The 14125-nt window shown below is 40.1% G+C and overlaps 1 protein-coding gene across 1 annotated transcript; it reads right to left on the bottom strand.

The window, feature by feature from the left end:
• Window positions 1-7096: 7096 nt before the first annotated feature.
• Window positions 7097-13293, bottom strand: sec22bb (SEC22 homolog B, vesicle trafficking protein b). Its single transcript, XM_051378074.1, has 5 exons — window positions 13081-13293; window positions 11109-11218; window positions 10751-10911; window positions 9207-9353; window positions 7097-8994 (listed from the first exon to the last, which is right to left on the bottom strand). The coding sequence occupies exons 1-5, from the start codon at window positions 13153-13155 to the stop codon at window positions 8840-8842; spliced, it is 648 nt and encodes a 215-aa protein (XP_051234034.1). The 5' UTR covers window positions 13156-13293; the 3' UTR covers window positions 7097-8839.
• Window positions 13294-14125: the final 832 nt, after the last annotated feature.

Here is a 14125-nt window from a genome sequence, read left to right as displayed (position 1 = left end):
CAAGCGTGATGTGGGTAGAGACCCTAGCCAAGGGTGGGTGAGGAGAAAAGGGGAGTTGGCAAAGAGGTGAGGAAACAGGTGATGAAGGAAAGGTGTGAGGAGGAGGAGGAGGGATGTGTGTCTGTGAACACATCCTGTAAGGTGACCTGGGGTTCTGGCAGGGCCAGGTGGACAGGAATGTGCTGTTGTGTGTGGATGGGATCCTCCCCTGAGCGCCCCTGCCTGCCCACCGTCACCCCACACTAGCAGGCTATTTATATTGCACTGTGGGAAAATAACGGCCCAGGCAGTGTCATCTGGGTTCTGCAAGGTTTACTCTCTCTCTCTCCCCCCCCCCCACATACACACACACAAATAAATACCCGTACACATACATAACACCACCAAGCTTCCCAACCCTCTCAGTCACAAACAACTTCAGGACAAATTAAAGCATATGGCCTAACTGGTATATTAGCCTTGAACACTGGCATTATCAATGCTGGTGCTCTCAATTATCATGGAGTCGCTTTAAAACAGATTCAGCTGTATTCACCCCACAATGGACAGTTTAGATTTCACTATGCAGGGGAGCAAGTCGCTAAGCTAGAAACACATGGCAAGACTATAGTTTGTAATGCCTTCAAGGAAGACTGGGGGTGACTAGGAAACAGATTTTGAATACTTTGACAGGATTTTAAATACAAATGTGCGCACGCACACACACACACACACACACACACACAATGCTCACACGCTCATGCATGCACAATTTTCACTTGCAGTAAGCAAACATTCCTCAGTCCACTAAAACTGTGCCTCTGGAATTAATATAGATTTACCGTCTGTTGCAGTGGGCAGACATGGAGCTAAAAATAAAATAAAGGTGTAAATTATAAGCCTTTATAAGCACGCAAACACACTGTAACTGAATGGCTTCCTCAAAAGACCAATAGAGATAAGTCAAAATTACTTATCTCTATAGTTTGGTGTTAGTGTTGGTGTCTCCTATAACCGGTAATTCAGTGAGGAAGTAACAAATAGTATGATGAATGTATTTTAATGTCTAAAAATTATTGAGCAAATGATGGTGCATTGTTGGTCAGATTAACCCAAAATGACCACATGAGTCTTATGTAACCTAAACCCTGAGCAATGTTGCAATTAAAGTATGATAAGGCACAGAACAGCCTTCACCAAAGTTAAAGATACAATTACTTTTTTTAAATGAGTTTATGGTGGAGAAAAAACAACTTGGACTGGACACTTGGTGGTTGTTGCTGACTGCTTTAGATGGTGGTAGTTGGTGGAACCTGAAGTTAACACTGTGACTTCCTGCCAACTCCCCCTCAGGGTCGTCTCAATCTTCCCCTCAGACATTAAGGGACACACATTTAAGTACACATGCATGCACACAAGCACACTTGTGCATAAACACACAAAAACACTGGCACGCACATTTAGACCCTCTGTCATCATGCCCTGGTCCCTGAGGCTCCAGGGTGCAGTAGGTCAATCTAATCCGCCACAGTCCATGATGTTTACCACACAGACGGGATGAGAACACCAGGGATACAGGATAGAGAGGAGAAATTATACTAAAAGATATTAAAACACAGTGGAAGTTTTCCGGCTCATGAATAATAGGTTGGATTTCTCTCGTGACAGCATACCACATCACACACTTGCCCAAATATAGACAAAACATTAATGACCTGGAAAAGAATAACAAAAATAGGAATGCAAGGGCGAAAGACATGTTCTACCTGTTTTTGGTCTAACATCATCCAGTGATCGATTCGTACAACCTTTTCAACTGCATTTTTTGCATTTCCCCCCATGCTCAATTCACAACGTCTGCAGACCATGTTTTTCTCTGCATATTTGTGCGTTTAACTCACACGCTGAAAGTTGTTGAGAGTGTAAAGTGAGTGTGCTCAGCCTATCTTCCAGGGTTAATTGTATCATAAATTCACAAGCTGCTAAAAGACAGGCATGGCTGGAATTCACACTTGAGCCTTCACTTTCTCACAGGCACAGCTCAGCATTGTGTGTGTGTCAGATATGACACTATTAATAAACCAACAATGTGAAGAAACGAAGAGAATAGTGGGACTTTTACAGAACTTTCATTAACAATTACTCTATTAAAGGTGTTATTTTAAACCAGGTATTGACTCATACCTCTGTACTGTACAAAGCATCTCTGCAAGTGTGACACATTTATGTATGTGAACATCTTTTGTTCCTCCTCTATCTCGCTTTCTCTCCCCACTTTTTTGTTTATGGCATATTGTACACACCTAAAGGAGAATTCTACCTCTGGGATGGGATGTTGGTATATGCAGTGCTGGGAAAAAAATATAATTTACTGCATCAGTTTTATTACAGAGTTAAAGGTCTGCTCTTTTTTAAATAGACTTGTAGTATTATGACGGCAAGGTGTGAGGGGTCATCGTTGGTCTGTGATGAGGTGATAAAGAATACACAGAGTGCAGAGCACGTCCAGGCCTGTGGAAAACACTCCACACTGACCCCCCCTGTGAGAAGTTCCCAGTTCCCAGGACCCGGTGTGTACGTTTGGGGGGCAATAACTCACTAGGTCTCTTGACTTCCTCTTTCGGCCTTCTGCATTTTATGACCCTCTCCTCTGCCATACAGCTGCTGTCTCCGCAGCTTCCCTTTGCTCTGATTGGATTAGACGGGAGTTCGAGGAAAGAGGATGAAGGGGAAGAGATGAGGTGGGAAGCTGGTTTGCTATGGGATGGAACATGTTTTTATCGTGGCCATTAGAGATGACATGGACACAACTTCCCTTGTCGTGGTCCCTGTTTTACTGTGCCTTAATTCCCACCACACAACATCATGTACAGTTGGAAAAGATACTCAGACTGAATCACCATCTTGTTTTCACTTCATTATATATTATTTGTATTTGAATGGCTGAAGAAGTTTCTGATGTAGCATTCAGGGTTCATGGGAAGTCCTATTCTTTCAAATTTGCAAACTTTAACTGTCTACTGAGTTTATAGTAAAACTATAATCTCTACTATACATTCATGGTTCCAAGAGCATGAATCCCAAAGGCTCTGGTGATCGTCTCACTCGCGCATCACCACCATGAGGTTGACATTTGCGTTTATTGTCTCAGCAGTGAAGTGTCTCCGCAACTATTGAATGGACTGTCATGAAATTTCCCTGGAGGACTTTTCCTCCAGTTCCACCAGCCGGTCAGACATTTCAGTGAAATATCTAAACATCTACTCAATGGATTGACACCAGATTTTGTGCAGATATTCATGGTTTACAACAATAATACCCTGACTGACAAACCAATAAATAAGAAGGCTTAACAATGATAGAAATTACAATAAAATACAGTAATAGATTTAGGTATAACAATAAAATATGTCTCAGTTGCCACTTTATACAATTCCAATACTGTCTATGGACCCTGGTCTGCAGAAATAGTCAATTACACCAAAAACTGCATGGAAATATTATAAAGTCAGCATGTCTGCAAAAGGGAGACTTGTAGGTAGCCATAGAACCCATTTTCATTCAGATATCTTAAGGTCAGAGGTCAACGGATCCCAGTTCTTCCATGGCCAATATTGACCTCCCTTCCCAACATGCTAGCACTGCATGGCGGAGTGGAAGAGGTAAGGATAATGGGGTGGCATTTGGAGTGGCCAATCAGATTTCAAGTATTCTGCAAACGCCCCTGCTGTAGGCCCTGGACGGAGTTTAATAATAGAAAGGAAAAAAAGTTTAAAAATTCAAGTTCTGTACTAGAAAGTAGATCAGCATCAGCATTTTAACATTGTTACTGTGACCCTGTTAGTACTGTATGTTGATGTTAGCATTTAGCACAGAGCCTAAGTAGAGCTTCACAGATCTCTTGCTAAGGATTTGGTCGTTTGTGTGTCCCTGTGTGTGTTTCTGCTCCCATCTAGTCTCGCATTCTGCTGGACCATCAGCCTCATATTCTTGGCGCACATTTCTGATTGTATGCTCAAGCTCTCGTGGTTAGATTTTAGGGGCCGCAAGTGATCAACAACAACTAAGCTAAAGACACGGGGCTTGTCTAATCCGTTGTAGGCCACATTTTGACCATTTGTTGTGGCTCAAAAACTGCCATCCATAGAAAAGTTTGTTGAAGACAATGACACAAGATGTTTACTGCAATCTTGCCTGTCAGGGAATCTTCTTTTTTTTTTTTTTTGGACTACAAACACTAAGGATGCATGCCGCCACCTATTATACTGAAGTGTGTAACATCATGACTTTATAAAGAAGTTATGTTGGATATTAAACCTGTTAAACCTGTTGAAATATTTAAACAGAGTCCTTTGAACCTGTAATTGTTTGTCCCCTCTCTGGCAGACCTTTGATGCTCCACTCCCTTCTCTGAGGGAGGAAGGGATGGGTTTTATTTTGTGTGGTGTGTGTTATAAAACAAAAAGTTTTTAAATAAATGACAATGCTTAAGTTGGGATGTTTGGACTTATTGTCCCGTTTATTGTTTCCTTATTAAGTTATTAAGTTTATATTAGGCAAACCCAGCATGCTCCGTCACAATACCATTACACCATTCTATGCAGAAAACTGAGACTACAGAAATATGTTTCATATATCTATGTAAGAAAATATACATTATACTTTCCTAAACTATACAATGCAAAAAAAAAAAAAAAAAAAACTACTCAAAACTTTGCATATGTCTGCTGGGTGCATGTGGCACTTGTGGTGACATTGCAGTAGGCACTGCACTACCCGTTGCCTGCTGGAGATCTGCTCTCTATTGACTGCACTCTTGTAGCATTACTGTTGGGTTATTTTTGCAAACTGTTAGAATTTACTCTAGCTCTTTTTAAACTTACATGTGACTATTTGTTGCTGATTTGTGCAGGTGTATCCTTTGTCAACAATGAAGTTGTAATAGTTTTAAGGTGAAACTTGTTGTGTTGAACACTCGCTCAGAACAATGCATTGGTATTGGGTAGAATTAACCCAGTGCTGTGTCAGTGCTGTACTGATCCAAACTGACTTGGTTTTTAACTCAGTGATTTTTGGTTTGTTCATTAAATTGTCTGAGGGTGTTTTTTTTTTTGTCACATCCTGCCAGAGATGGAGCTCTACTCACCCTCCGGGGAGTAGACTGAGTTGTCAGAGTGCAGCGGGACAGAGCCCTTACAAACACGTCTACAGCGTGGCCTCCCATTAATGAGATCATATCTGTGAAGTTCAGTGGACACGGGGCGCACTGAGAGAACAAGCAGTAAATTTGCATGTGAGCACGTTGTCTGCTGATGTAATTACTGAAGTTACTTTGCCAGAAACATGACTGAAACTCACTCGCTGTGTCTGAATTTGCATTTTTTAACTGTTGCAGTGACTCTGAGACAAAGTGGCTGAAGGTGAAGGTGAAGGTCAAGGTCATGTTGTTTTAAAGTCTTGTTTCTTTAAGATTGCACAAGAACAGAAGTCGAGTGTGGGTGGACAGTCTTGTGGTTGTGTGTGTGTCTCTTTGACAGGAAATTTAATCAAGATAGGGTAATATGAGTTGGCAACAGTGCATACCACAGTTGTTGAAAACTGATAAATGTGTAGAAGGCACTGTAACCTTTCTACCCGTCTTGGATTGTGAGTGAGTGTGTGTGCTTGAATCAGGCTGTGTGTTTAGTACATGCGCTGTATTCCTGACCCCTGATCACACAAAGTATTTTAATCCAATCAGCTTCGTTTTCACATGACTGTCACACACTCGCTGCTGCTATGGTAACCTGCAGAGGAAGGAGAGAAAGTGCCGGAGTGAGAGAGGAGTATGTTGTCCTCTTTTTAATCACTGTGACATTTACAAACACATAATCACACACATGGATTTTGCACTTTAACTCTCAAGTTTCTCTTCCTTGTTTCTGACTTCACAAAACCTACTGATGATTCTCTAATGCCCTTTGAATGCCTGGAGAATGTTGTCTAGTAAAATGGAAAAGACTGAAAGCAGATTGCCATTAACAAAAAATCTATGAGTTTTTCAAATAATGACAGTATTTACATATGTAAATATGTATATGTGCAAGGGTTCTTACTGTTCTGTGCCAGGAAAGTCAGGTTTAAATGTAGAGAGAATGACTGAGCAAACAGAGATATATAGAGAGAATGACTGAAACTGAGATAGATTGACAGGATAGACAAATCTGCAAATATGATCACAGTGGCACACACAGGTATATAGATAGAAAACAGACAACAGAGACCATTAATAAAAAGTAAGGTTTGCAAAAATGCATCTTTCAGGTATCGGAGGCTTTTTTAGTAGAATGAGATTGCGAAGAAAGATAACTTAGATCACAACTGAGGCCAAACTAACAAATACCCACTTCCCTTGAGAGGTGAAAAGGTTAGCCTGTGCCCTGTGGTTTGTTTTTGGCACACTACCCTCTGCTGCTTCTCATTTTTTCTCTGACATTTCCTGTTCTAAGTCAAGATGAAGCATCAGACTGCAGCTCTGTAAGCTAACAGGGCTCGTAGTTGTTGCATTTGTGTGTCTGTTATGTGCAAAAACTTTTTTTCAACTCTTTCTCTTACCACAGAAGCTGCAGCCTATATTTTTTCTATCTTTTATACCTAACCTATGATTTGGAGCTCAGCTAGCAGGAGGCCGCTGTCAGCAGCAGAAGTTGCAAGTCAGGGAGATTTTTGAGCCTCATTTTCAACTGTGTCAGTGCAACAGTGAGCAAAGCACTCCACCTGCTGGCCAAGAGTGGGATTGCCACACTGTGAAACACCATGGAAGAGAATGAGGGTAAAGTTTTTCTGGAAAATGTCAAAACAGCAGCTGTGGAGGTTACACCAGTTGCCTGCGGCTCTTTCCCACTAAAACCTTCTGTAGATCTGAAAGAAATATCTTTATCAATATTATATAATAATACAATAGCTTGGAAGTACAGAAGTTCAGGATGACTGAGTTTGATATCTCCATAATGACTGAACCAACACTGAGAATTTCCCCTGATCTTTACATTGCAAGCTTATCTATTTGCATTACCAGCTGAAAAGCACCAGATAGACATCAGTTCAACTAAAGGTCCTGTGATAGACAGGAGGCGTATTTTGTGCAAATGATTTTATTCATAGATGGCAGACAGAACAGAAAAAGAGAAGGTGTATTTTTCCAGCCGTGAGGGGACGCCGGCTGCCTAAAATACCTGTGACTCTCAGCCTGAATCCACTTTTAAAGTCTACAAGTGTAGACTTTGTACAAAAAAAAAGGACCAGACCATCTTTTTTTTTTTTTTTAATGCCTGCTAACAGAAAAGGTGCTGGTCCACAGTCAGAAGAGAGCATAAAGGAAACCTGGACACACTCTGTTGAGGTCAAGTTAGGGACTGCACAAAAAGTATATGTAGGGAGGAGGGTTAAATCTTATATTTAACTTCCTTAAAAAGCAAGGCCCTCCCCAGTAATATTAATATCTTCTGTGTCCTCCTTATGGAAGAGGAGATTCAGATTTGTAATTTAATACAAACCATAATACATTCGTAAAATAATAATTTTCACAATAGTCACTAATAGACACTAGAGGTGGAAATAGCCTTTTCTAAATTACATATAATTGTAAATATTCCAGCCACTTTCGACTTTAGAATAAAGAGAAAAAAACAAACTAAAAGGATAAACTTGAGTTATAACACAGGCCAACTTAACAGGACATATTTAACTTTTTAAAAACATTTGGTTATGACAAAGACTAAAGTGAAAGGCAGGAACAACTGCAATCACTTTTATCCTCATTCCTAAATATCAATTCTCTGTGTTTCTCATATTTAACATGTTGGTCCTATTAGCTTCGTGACTGTGGTGGAAAAGATATAGAATATAACTGAGACAGAATTGTTGTCCTAAACCGATTTTTTCTGAGGGAATATAATGAAATCTAAATTTAGGGTTCTCCCCAAAAAGTCAGACTACTATTCCCTTTAGTAAAATCAGAAAATACATCCCCATCCCCTTCTTCTGACCAGCCTTTCCTCCCTAATAATTTTTGTACAGTCCCTTGTAGGGTCGTTGAGATCCCATAATGGCAATAAAATGAAAATCAGACACATGTGAAATAGCATTTTGCAAGGCTTCCATACAATATTAAAAAAAAAAAGTCTACTTAAATTACTTTTCCTGTTGTTGCTGAGCCCATTCAACTGCCTAAGGATGAATGCCATGCTTTCCAAACATGTGTAGCTGTGGTACACACACTGTATGTTCTCCAGGCCCACCAAGCAATCAGTACTATGATTATAATGTTAATGAACGTAGATACCCACATGATGTGCTCAGGATAAATAAAGTTATGTTTTGTTTTTTTTTTTGCTCTTTTCTGTATTATTGGACAGTATACAAGGTTAAATCAGTCCTGTTACAGTACAGTACAGCTTTGGAAACAAACAAAACAGGAAATGTCTTTTTCTCTTCATTTTTCCTCCGCACTTCAAAACCAATCACCAACAATCACCTTCATAAACCAAACAACCCCCCCCCCACACACACACACAGACACACACACATTCACACGTTTGCTCATTTCCTATTAACCTATCTCCAGGGCAACTACTAGCGCATTACTGTATAACTGTTAATAATAAAACTATGTATTGTGACATCATTTATATTCAGATCACACATCAATGGACAGGCGAGAACAAAATGGGCGGTGGTATGTCTGCAAAGTCTTATTAAGAGCAGGGATCCTTTTTTTTTAGTCGAAGGTGACAGCTTTTCTTAGTGTCAGCAGACTCTGTGCAGCTCATTTTCCACTTCAATACCTCCTTCCTCTTCTTGTCTTTTCTCGCTTTCACTTTCAGAGCCACCAGAAGCGTACATAGACAATGAGCATGATGAAAAAGACACCGCCGGCTGCCAGCTTGGCATAGGTGGAGCGGGTATTCAGATACTTGGCGTCGCTCCTGTACTTCTTTGACAGGCTGGACAAGTTGCTGGCCTTGGAGTCTAGTGCTGCAGGGAGGAGGAGAAGCCGGAGGAAAAGGGAACAGGAGTTCAAAACAAAGGAGGAAAAGAAGAGAATGGAAAAAGAAGGAGGGAGAGACACAGATAAGGACAAAGTTATATAATCTGAGGCACAACCCCTCTTATTAACTTTACTATTATTCAGAAAGACACATTGCATCGATCTGACCTCTAGAGAACCTGAGGTAACATGGACTTACCAGAGAGAGCCTCTCCTCTCTGCAGCACCTCCTCTATGTTAGCCACCATGATCCTCTGTACGTCCTGGAGCTCTGTGTTGATGCTGCCCAGGTTCCTTCTCGCTCGGCTGTCAATGTAAGACTTCTTGGTTTTTTGGATGTAGGTGTCTGGTGAGGGAGCGGTGAAAGGAATAAAAGCAGTTAATGGAAAATTAGTTATGCAGAGGACTGTCGGCTCTTTCCCTCACCAGATAGATTCAATAACCAACTGAAGGTGATGATGCCCTTAAAAGCAGAGCAGCGTTTGAGTTCACTCCTACTCATTTGACATTGTGACATTGTTTGTGGAGGCACACTGTGGGAGAGGGAGTGAGGCAGAAATCACCAGTGATGTAAGAAAAGTGAGTTGTAATTTTAAAACATTCTTTAACTTGTAATGGAGAGCAAAATCGGCCTGAAGGCTCTGCTGTCATTCGCCAAAAAACTGCCAAAGACAAAAATGACGCAGTGGTGAGCCAGTGAGCTGTTGCCCACGGCGACAAGCAGACAGAGGCAGACGCAGTGTTGCATGATCTTTCCACTTCCAGAGGGATTTCACCATAACGACCTTTCTTACAGTTTGTAAGAATTTTAAGCCTGAAAACTAAATATTTATTGTGATTATGATTATTATATAGGCCAGATGCAACAGACCTATAGTCGATACGGTTTCTTCTTCAGTGACTTTGCAGAATTTCATCCTTTATCTATCACTTTCCCACATTAAGTCCAGCCAAGGCAATTTGTTACCTTACATAACAATCATCTTTTTGATTTCCACAAAATGTAGAACACAGACTTTAAATAAAAAAAACAAAAACAAAGCACTGGTATTGGATCGGGAGTTCTTATTGGGCTAATCCTCAGTTTCTTGGGCCGTCCACACCAAAAACAATTACTATAATGGTAACCCTCCCCCAGACATGCTGCACTCCAACTGTGGCCGCAACTTAAGAAAATGAATATTGCTGTTGATGACCTATTACTGCTGTATGTTGCACAGCGAAACAAAACAAAAAGCAGAAGGGTATGGGTTCACAGAGTTCTTCAAAGATGAGAGGAGTTGGGAGAATCCAACACAGGACTACAGATTCTATTTATACTTTGATTAAAAAAAAAAAAAAAAAAAAAAAGAGGACATCAGTAAGGACTTCAGAGACCCCATCAGCGCTAAAGACCGTTTGGCAGAATGCCTCAAGTGAAATTACATTTTTAATATGCTTTTTGCAGCCTAAAAAAACATTAATAAGTTATATATCACATTTCTAATTATTGATCCTTAGTTATCCTTCTTGGTGTGGACGACCCTTTAGTATCACTGAGTCAGACTGGTGGATCCCTGGCTTTTGTTTTAACCCTAATGTAATTTGCCGTCACATTACATCCCTATACATATTATATACCATGCACTAATATATTTGAAACAAACAGCAAGCAGATCTATTATCTAAAAACCCAGCACATGTTTAAACATTTCAGCCCAGGGAGCAGTAACTCAGTGGCTCCTGGCTCTCTTTTCTTCTTACCAAATTCAATGAAGGAGTAGGGTCGGGAAACTGTGGGGACCCTCTTTCCATGCTGCTCGTGAAACTCTGCCTGCAGGTCTTCTAGGTACGCAAAGGCCAGCTTCTTAGGAAAGCTGGCTTCACACAGCACAAGGTAGCACACTCCTTTCTCTATAAAATAGCTGCAAGAAAAAGATAAAATGTGGTAAGAACTGAAAGCTGGTATCTGCAGTTTATGCACGGGTGCTTGTTAGGAGCTTGCTAAACACATTCTTTGGGTGATTTTGAGCTTGACTGCTGTTGCATAATTACTTCAAAACTGTCCAGAAACTATTATGGAAATAGGTGTATTCTTGGTTTCTGTTCTCGAAATACTCACTGAAATGCCATGGAACCAGCCTCTAAAGTGCAGCGTGTGGGACTCTGATCATTGAGCTTCCTGAAGAGCTGCTTAGCTTGACTCTGATACTGCTGAATGTCCCGACCCAACTAAACAGATAACAGAAAACACAACAGCCGTTACCACATGACTCGCTCACAGCTCACAAAGAAAGTACGGTGTTTATCAGGGCAAGAAACTGACTTCTGTGTGTCACATTTGCAGGTTGCAAGCAAATTTCACTATTTTAAGGAGACTTCAATGATAAATTGGTTACTTGTTTGAGCGTTTGACAAATAGACAGAAATAGCAACCACCTACAGTCCAGATTTCACGCTATTTTTCTTGACGGTGTTAATTTCTTGCCCCGTAAAAGTGTGTTGAAAATAAAAACTTGGCATAAAAGACGACAGACAGCCTCAGCAGTGTGATGCTACTGAGACTGAATGCTTTTTAAAATAAACAAACTCCAGCTGTTTATGGTGAGCGTTTGACTGGTGGATGGTTCATTCATTTTCTTGGGGTGGTGCTGACTCTAAGCAAATGGACTCTTTACAGCAACACTGTAGCATCACAGAAACACGTATGATGTTGAAGCACAGAGCAGAGACGCAAACAAACCTTTTCACTTCCCTTTATGAAAGCAAACAAGAGAGTGAGGAAAAGATGTTAGACTCCTGGTAACGTCATGCTCAAACATGATAAAACATCTTACAAAAAAGGCGTCATATGTGAGGTTTATGTCACTTTCATTCAACCTTAAACAGTATTTTCTGAATGGTGAGTAATCGGAGGGAGAGCCAGACATTTGTAATGTCACTGGGATGTAACATAGGCGACTAAGGAGGTGTGGAGCCGTGATATGGTAAGTTATCTCTTTAAATCAGAAATATAACAATAGATCATACAGACAGTATTGTTTACACTTGATAAGTAAATTATAAACAGCATCTCCACCTAAATAAAAACAGACACAGGAGTTTTGACGCCATTATCAATGAAGACAGTTGTCAGGGGTGTGACGTGCATCATGGGGCCGGCTGCAATCGAACCAGGGACGTTACAGTTACACAGTATGCACCTGAACCACTGGTCCACCAGGGCAGTCTGATAACAATATATGAGCAGCGGTATTCATCTTTTAAACATAAACGGACATTTTTGATAACAATCTCCTAAATTTGTTTAAAACATTGCAAGAACAATATTTACTGAGCACTTAACAGTTGAAAAATAAAGATGGCGGGGCCCTCTTGTGGGCAAATTATGTAACGGAGACACTGTTTCTAATTTATGTCAATCATATTTCTGACATTTCTTTACACTTGCTTTCTCATCACTCGTCGGCCCACAAACATCTATAGAGGTAAATATATGAGAAGGTAAAATCAGAAATATATATTATATATATGTATACCTTTAATCAGGTGTTGACTGACTTAATTCAGATATCAAAGCTGATGAAGAGGATGTTTTTCGGCCCTCTTGGTATTTTTTATATACATATAAAAACAGTATGACTGTGCAGATTTACCAGGTTTTTGAAGCTCTAAACTGAACTGTGTCGAGCCTCAGTGAGTAGTAAGTTTCACCAAACTCACTGGTGACATTGTGCAAAGCTGAAATGAACTGGAACAGGATCTAAAACAACCCTAAAACACAGGATACCTGCTCTTTAAACCCTCTGAGTCAGTTACCTTGAGTACATAGCAGAGCTCTCTCTCTCTCTCTCTCTCTCTCTCTCTCTCTCTGTGTGTGTGTGTGTGTGTGTGTGTGTGTGTGTGTGTGTGTGTGTGTGTGTGTACAGCTCCACAGGCCTACAGCAGTAATGTTAACTAACGTGTCACTACACTATAGCATTAACCAAGAAGCACCCCCCCCCCCCCCTCCCCTCCTCCCTCCCCCGGAGTGATAACAGCAGAGAGACCCCAGCTAGCGACCACAGGGACAAAAACAGCTCAATGTGTTCAACCTGCTCGTCCTCCTGCATCGAGGCGGCCAACGGAAGCCCGTCAGCCAGCCGAGCGATCATCGTCAGCAGCACCATCTCTCCGCGATGTCCGGCTGTTCGTCCGCTGTTACAGGTAATGTTACAGGTAAACTGGAACCAGTGTTTGACAGGCTGTACACTGACAACACCACAGGGCTGATACGCTGAGCTGGCCGGAAACGCTAGAGCTTTGTGTGTCACGGTTAAATAAGTCCGTCCTCTCGTTATGCGGAAACAGGTTACTGCAGAGGTTCCGCGTCACTTCGACGTGTGACGTTGTCGATAATGACTGAATGTTTATAATCACTATTGGTACTTTATTATATATATACTTTATTTATTTTAGTGTTTTATTACTATCGGGATCAGATGTTGTGTGAAATTATTACTTCTACATATTTTTTAATTATTCATTAATTAATAATGTAATGTAACATATGTATGTATTTTTATTCGCTTATTTATTTATTATAATTATGATTATTGTTGTAATAATTGTTATATAGCACCAAGAAAGGGTTTTTTTTCCTTTGACCACTGTCTCCAACGTCAAGGAAGAATGTTATGGTTAATAAAAACGGGATAATACAAAATGTACTATATTTATTATGTAAATGTAACGTTGTCTACAATGACTGAATGTTTATAATCACTACTTGTAAAAATTGAAAAAGCTAATAATATATAATAATTAGTGGACCTTGAGTTTCTTGTTATTTTATCATTGACCCTGTCTCCAACGTCAAGAATGAATTTGTACGGTTGATAAAAAGTGAAACAAAAAGAAAAAGATTTACTATATCTCTTATGTAAAGAGTTCAAATGTGTTCTCATTCCAAAATGATTTACAAATTATTATTTGATAAACATTCATGACAAGTACAATTAGTCTGGGTTTGTCAATTTGACCGATTGTTCATAATGATTAGTTAACATGTATCTCACTGAGTGATTATTATTTCTGTCACTTTAAGACAAGTATGAAAATTAGTTAAAAATCAAGCAAAATGTTTTTTTTTTTTTTTTA

Source organism: Dicentrarchus labrax, unplaced genomic scaffold (assembly GCF_905237075.1).
Source record: "Dicentrarchus labrax unplaced genomic scaffold, dlabrax2021, whole genome shotgun sequence".
Lineage (NCBI taxonomy): Eukaryota > Metazoa > Chordata > Actinopteri > Moronidae > Dicentrarchus > Dicentrarchus labrax.
The sequence above is the reverse complement of the archived record's forward strand: the minus strand, read 5'-3'. Positions and strand labels throughout refer to the sequence as shown.